Genomic DNA, 6,517 nt, shown 5'->3' with positions numbered 1-6,517 from the left:
AGGGCTTTACCCTCGTCGAACCACCACTTGAGGCCCTCACCCTTGTCGAACCACCACTTGAGGCCCTCAACCTCGCTTGACCATCACTTGAGGCCCTTGCTATCGTTGGGCCACCACTTGAGGCCTTCACCTTCGTCGGACCACCACTTAAGGCCCCAACCACCACTTGAGGTCCTCACCCTCACCGGACCATCCTTGAGGCCCTCACATTCGTAGGACACCACTTGAGGCGTTGAACTCCGCAAGACCATCAACTGACACCAAAGTTCTGTCAAGTCGCTGCCGAACTGCTAACTGACGCCCTAACTTCCAAGTGATGCTAGATTTGACACTAGACTTTAACCATACAGTTGACATTTGTAATCTGATCATTCTCAAGGGCGAGTGAGCCCACTGTACTCAACTCAAATTCTAATAAAATTTTTTCAACTAGGCTAGGTCCCGTGGTTTTTTCCCTTTCCAGGGTTTTTCTATGAAAAAATCTTGTATTTTCTGTGTGTGAGTTGGATATTCGTACAACACTAAGACGTAGAATTTAAATTGTATCACCGTGTATATTCTAGCCCACAACAAGTTTTATAATCGAATGACATTTGTGTAGTTTAGATCACGATCAAGGCACTTCACTCGCCACATACTATCTCGTGTTGGTTGGTCCTAATCCTGTCTCTTTTGCTTGCACCAATTTTGACATATATGCGGAGGTCAACCATTCCAAAATTTTACGCCCATTTGAAAGGGATGAAGGATATTAAATATATGCCAATGCAAATAATTGGTCACTATGGATTAAATGGGTTCTACTCCGGCTTGTTCACACATTCTGTAGAAAACCTAAATACCTTTGGCCATCGATAGTGGTTATTGCTGGCAACATCTTTGATCAATGATTAGAGCGTATCGCGTTGTTGGCAATGACGTAATAATTGATGCATGAATTAACTCCAAAGAATTATAAAAATATTTATATCCTTTCATCTAAATCTAAAAAAAAAAAAGATTATTTAAGTTCATAAAATTTGTTATGTTTTTCGAATTTTTAGGGTACATTTAAGAGTAGTTCTAACGTCAAACTAAGTACGGATTGAACTAGAAGGCATTGAAGGAGCAGAATGCGTCGTCTTGCACATTTTGTGTTCCATCCAAGCTTCTACTGCACTTCTTCGCGCCAATCCTCCAATAGCAAACTATTCGTCGGAGGTTTTTGGACGCTTCAACTTCCGTGCTCACCGGCTATCTCATCGATCGATGCGTTTTTTTTGTTTCTTTCCATATCAATCTGCTCACCAGCTGTTTGATGTTTTGCCTGACTGCTTTCTTCGAACAGGACTTTCGTGGTATGTGGACGAAAAGTCTCTCAAAGAAGCATTCTCTTCATTTGGAGAGGTAACAGAAGGTGATTCTTCAATTTTTGTTTCTTTACTGGCCTTTTAGCAATTGCTTGATTTTGTTATGGTGGTATTGGCAATCTACTGCCGTGCAAGTAGTTTGTTTTTGCTTATAATGCATCTAAGTGTTCCTGGATATTGATATGGAGCAATATAGTTTGTGCATATAGCTTGATTAGTCATTTGTGTTGCCTTTAATATGTTGCTGAGAAAATTGCCCCTAAAGTGTCATAAAAATCAGCCATAAACTAGTTTTATGAAAGATAGAAATGAGCATTTGGTATGTTTGTTGATGCATTCAGCGAGTTTTTCCAATTTCCATGTAATGAACATTTTTCCTAATCCATAAATCAAAATTGCATTTCACTAATTCAATTACATGGTTTGTGTCCTAAACTCCTTATGGCCATGCGGCAATACTAACTACTTTTTTTAGTATGTGTTACAACTCCCCCACATACTGGGATAAAGGCTAGATGTTATTGTTGTTGTTGAAGTGTTGCATCTTAAATGTTTATATAAGGCGTCAAAGGAATATACTCTGATCGAATTCTCTAATGACAAATGATTAATGGGTATTTCTACCAGATTCTTTTAATGGGCTATGATATGTAAAAGATTATTGTGAATTTCTCTTGCCTATGATCCTTACATTGCTAATGCCAAAAAAATTGCTTTTTGACAGTCATGCTCCCCACATCACATCTCAATCCCAATGGTGAATTTTTTTAAAATATGTGATTGTTATGTGATCATTAAAAAAAGAATTAACCATCGGTAGATAAAGAGATTTATGACAGGATAACTTGTTATAGTTGTCAATTGCCTATAAAGTAACTTGTGAACTCCTACTATGTTGCCTTAATTGTCCCATTAAATATTGAACTTATGAAACTGTTTTACTAGTTTAGAATGGATTGAGAGTAGACTTGATGATTGTGAATACTTTGAGGTATCAAAAGGAAGGATGAGTGACGAGTGTTAAGGCTGTTGTAGATCTAGAATTTTTTGTTGAAGGTGCCCGCCTTTTATTTTGAATAGGTGCTTGTATTGTCCTCAAAGAAATCTAGCTCATTATGTTGGTTCTATTTTCTTTATCATTTGTTTACCTCCTATGCATTTATCTTTTTTTTTTTAATTGAATCATCTTCATTTTTTAGGCTTATTTGTATCATTTAGGACAAAGCTAAAGTTTGAGCTCGCTGAGGCTCGGCTCATGAGCTCGCTAGCCGGCTCGAAATTATTAAATTTGAATAATCTTAAAAAAAAATTATAAATGCCCGCCTATATTTTGAATTCACACTATGTTCTAAAGTCTGGATGCAAATTTAAAATCCTAGCGTGTGTTTCAAGAACTCATAAATCCCACGCATATCTCAATGGTCTGCCCATCTCTCTCTCTCTCTCTCTCTCTCTCTCTCTCAGCAATTTTAAAAGACCGGACCAGATGAGACCGCGTCAGAGGCTTTTCAGAAGACTAATCGGAGCGGACCAGAGACTGGACGAGCGGCTTGAACTCGTTTATAATGGAACAAGTCGAGCTCGACTTTTGAGCTCAATTCGAGCTCGAGTTCGAGCTCTCTTTCAGCATGATGATCTGAGCTCGATTGTGCCAAAACTCGACTCGTTTACACCCCTAGCTGGAGCACTCAAGATCACAGTGCTAGGGCACTCGAGTACGTAGTGCCGCGGCGTTGTACGAATTAAAAAAAAATCGACAGAAAGAACCTGAAGCCAAGATGGGGGTAACCCGCATGTATCTCAATGGTCTGCCCATCACTCTCTCTGTGTCTCTCTCTCCACCCCCCTAACAATCCTTGAATAATAAATCCTCAATACCTCTCTGTATAATAAACACTCTGACAAACCCAAAAAAGGCTTATTACCTCTCTCTACTCCTGCCCCAGTTTTAAAAGACCGGACTGGATGAGACTGCGTCGGAGGCTTTTCAAGAAGACTAATCGGACCGAACCAGAGGCTAGACGAGCGGCTTGAACTCGTTTATAATGGAACAAGTCGAGCTCGACTTTTGAGCTCAATTCGAGCTCACTTTCAGCATGATGAGCTGAGCTCGATTGTGCCAAAACTCGACTCGTTTACACCCCTAGATGGAGCGCTCATGATCACAGTGCTAGGGCACTCGAGTACGTAGCGCCTCGGCGTTGTACGAATTAAAAAAAATCGACAGAAAGCACCTGAACCCAAGATGGGGGTAACCCGCATGTATCTCAATGGTCTGCCCATCTCTCTCTCTCTGTCTCTCTGTCTTTCTCTCTCTCTCTCTCCCCCCCCCCCCTCTAGCAATCCTTGAATAATAAATCCTAAATATATCTCTGTATAATAAACACTCTGACAAACCCAAAAAAGGCTCATTACCTCTCTCTATCTCTCTCTCTACTCCCGCCCCAATTTTAAAAGACCGGACTGGATGAGACTGCGTCGGAGGCTTTTCAGAAGACTAATCGAACCGCACTGGAGGCTGGATGAGCGGCTCGAACTCGTTTACAATGGAACAAGTCGAGCTCGACTTTTGAGCTCAACTCGAGCTTGAGTTAGAGCTCGCTTTCAGCATGACGAGCTGAGCTCGATTGTGCCAAAACTCGACTCGTTTACACCCATAGCTAGAGCGCTCGGGATGCACAGTGCTAAGGCACTCGAGTACATAGGGCCGTGGCGTTCTACGAATTAAAAAAAAAAAAAAATTGGCATAAAGCACCTTAACCCAAGATGGGGGGTACCACCCCCCCCCCCCCCCACGCTGGGCCTTCCCCCCCCCCCCCCCCCCACACACACACACACACACACACACAACAACAACAACAACAACAACAAACACGACAAACTTTGAGGTCTGAGACAACATAACAACTGAATTGATCAACACAAATGCCTAGTAGCTGCTGAAGTTAACCTTTTATATAACTTAAACAATTAAACTTTGTTGCCCGGGCATGGGGACTCCTGGCAGCTCGATAAATCTTTGACTTAGGTCCTACTTGGCTCCATCGGAGAATGTTGATCTCAGGCAGGAAATGAAGTCAACCTATTCTAGCCTGATTTGTCTTGTTATACAACCTTCAATTACTCACCTTGTGCCTAGGGGTTTGCTTGCTTCTAGCTGATCCTGTTATGTGTTGTTTGATAAGTGATAAGAGTGTGAGATAAGTTATCCATGAGTGCAGCACTACTATTCTGCTCTTGCTCAGTCTGATTTTTTTCCAACTGTTATATGTCTGCTCTGATGATCTACACCATTGCTGTGTAACAAATTATCTTATATTACTTGTATATTTATTCATTCCTAGAGCTTGTAACAATAATGAAGAAGATGATACTTCCCCTCTCTATGTTTGCTGTAGCTTCCTGTATAGAGCGTGTTCCTCAATCTGATTAATACAGCAAACTCCTTCAACATGGTGGAGCGAAGATGGGACAAGCTTCAAGCGATCCACCATAGAACCTTTTTTGAGATGAAAAAATTATTGAAGAAGAAGAGGTCTCGCCAGGATTTTCATGAGAGCAATGCGGACGAGAACAGAGAGAAAGACAGAAAGTAAAGAATGAAGAACATTTTACATTCGATGTCTAGTTATTACAGGAGTTATATAGACAACGTAAAAGCTAGTGGCCAATACAATGACAATACATGTACAAGTAGATAACAATGATATTAACATTTTTACCTCGAAGTTCTCAAGATGAGATTTATTAGGATGTAGGCAAGTTTTAGACTAAGACATTGACATTAGCTTCAAAAACTCTTGTTAATCGTTCTAGCTGCCACCCACGAGCACCATGGAAGTTGAATTGCTGTAATGACATAAAAGAATCACCATCTAGATTTGGCTCCACGCAAGAAGGCTGCAAAATATTTGCTATCTTTAAGCTTTAGCAATTGCTATAAGATATTTGATTCATTGATTTTATTTTCTTCCAAAGGAATCAGAGAACTGAGCTTTTCTTTTGATATAACCTTTGTCTTCCTAACATTCTGATACATTTAAAATTCATCTAATTTAGTTGCATCATATTCATGCTTTTCTCAGTGAGGATCATGTATGACAAAAACACAGGGAGGTCGAGAGGATTTGGGTTTGTCTACTTCTCTAGTGAACACAACGCAAAAAGTGCCAAAGATGCCATGGATGGAAAGGTAAGGATTTCCTTACCCAAATTTGTTGGAAAGTTTTCAAATTTAACAAGAATAATGATGATCGATCCTTACTGTATTGTTTTTACCAGGCATTGCTGGGTCGACCTCTAAGAATAAGCTTTGCTCTGGACAAAGTTCGTGGCGTTCCAGTTGTAGTTCCTCGTGTTTCTTCTTTTGGAGATTCCAGTAGCTAAAAACTTCTATTATTTTATCTTGGATAAACTGACAGATGGAATTTCTTCCCCCATTTATATATACTTGATTAGTTAATAAATTTTGCATTGGGTTACCAATTTCTTGCATTCGAAGTTCCTATAAACTCTTTGGAGTTTTACTGTTCATAAGGTTTGACAGATGGTTATTTGATAAAGAGCCAGCTCCGAATCCTATGTATGGTTATATAAATGTATTTTTGAGTTCATATATCATGTAAGAGGTTATAAAGTTGATATATTTATATTCTATAATTTATAGAAAATTTTTAAATAGATATAATGTTTATGAACAACTTGTGTTCAATTTGATGAGGCTCACATAAAACTAAGGTTTCGTTTGGAACAGTTTTCTTTTTGCTATCTAAAATAAATTTTTAGTATGCAATTTTTTTTTTTAATTAGAAAGTTATTTTAGAAAACAGTAAGAGAGTTGTCCCAAATGAAGTCTTAAATTTTGTCCCGTTAATTTGTTTTATGGGCTTATTTGAATTACATATGAGCTAGCTCAAATTTGGTTCATTGATGCATCCAAAAAGAGGAAAGATTTGACGTTAAGAAAGGTAGGAAAATAAGTACTTAACTAATTATCTTTCAAATAAGTAATCAACATTAGTGTTTTTTCTATCATCTACAAATTTATGTTTAAGTATTCTAAAGATTATCCAACTTCATTCTAATGTACAGCTTGTCATCAACATTTAGAAAATGACATAATTTTTTAATTTTTTTTTTGGCAGGGAAGGGGGGGGGGGACATTTAGA

General features: G+C 38.9%; 1 protein-coding gene across 2 annotated transcripts; it reads left to right on the top strand.

Moving 5' to 3' along the window:
* The first annotated feature begins 786 nt into the window (after positions 1–786).
* On the top strand, positions 787–5,828 carry LOC110103994 (glycine-rich RNA-binding protein 4, mitochondrial-like). Of its 2 annotated transcripts, XM_020832914.2 has the most exons (5): positions 787–919; positions 1,044–1,200; positions 1,328–1,396; positions 5,435–5,541; positions 5,631–5,828. In XM_020832914.2, exons 2-5 carry the CDS (start codon positions 1,113–1,115, stop codon positions 5,733–5,735), a joined length of 369 nt encoding a protein of 122 aa, XP_020688573.1. In that variant the 5' UTR covers positions 787–919; positions 1,044–1,112; the 3' UTR covers positions 5,736–5,828. The 2 variants fall into 2 exon arrangements, with proteins under 2 accessions (XP_020688573.1, XP_028556494.1); XM_028700661.1 differs by lacking the exon at positions 787–919 and having other exon boundaries at positions 980–1,200.
* Positions 5,829–6,517: the final 689 nt, after the last annotated feature.

Source organism: Dendrobium catenatum, unplaced genomic scaffold, assembly GCF_001605985.2.
Source record: "Dendrobium catenatum unplaced genomic scaffold, ASM160598v2 fragScaff_scaffold_142, whole genome shotgun sequence".
Taxonomy (NCBI): domain Eukaryota; kingdom Viridiplantae; phylum Streptophyta; class Magnoliopsida; order Asparagales; family Orchidaceae; genus Dendrobium; species Dendrobium catenatum.
Note: the sequence above shows the minus strand (reverse complement) of the source record. Positions and strands in the feature narration are given on the sequence as shown.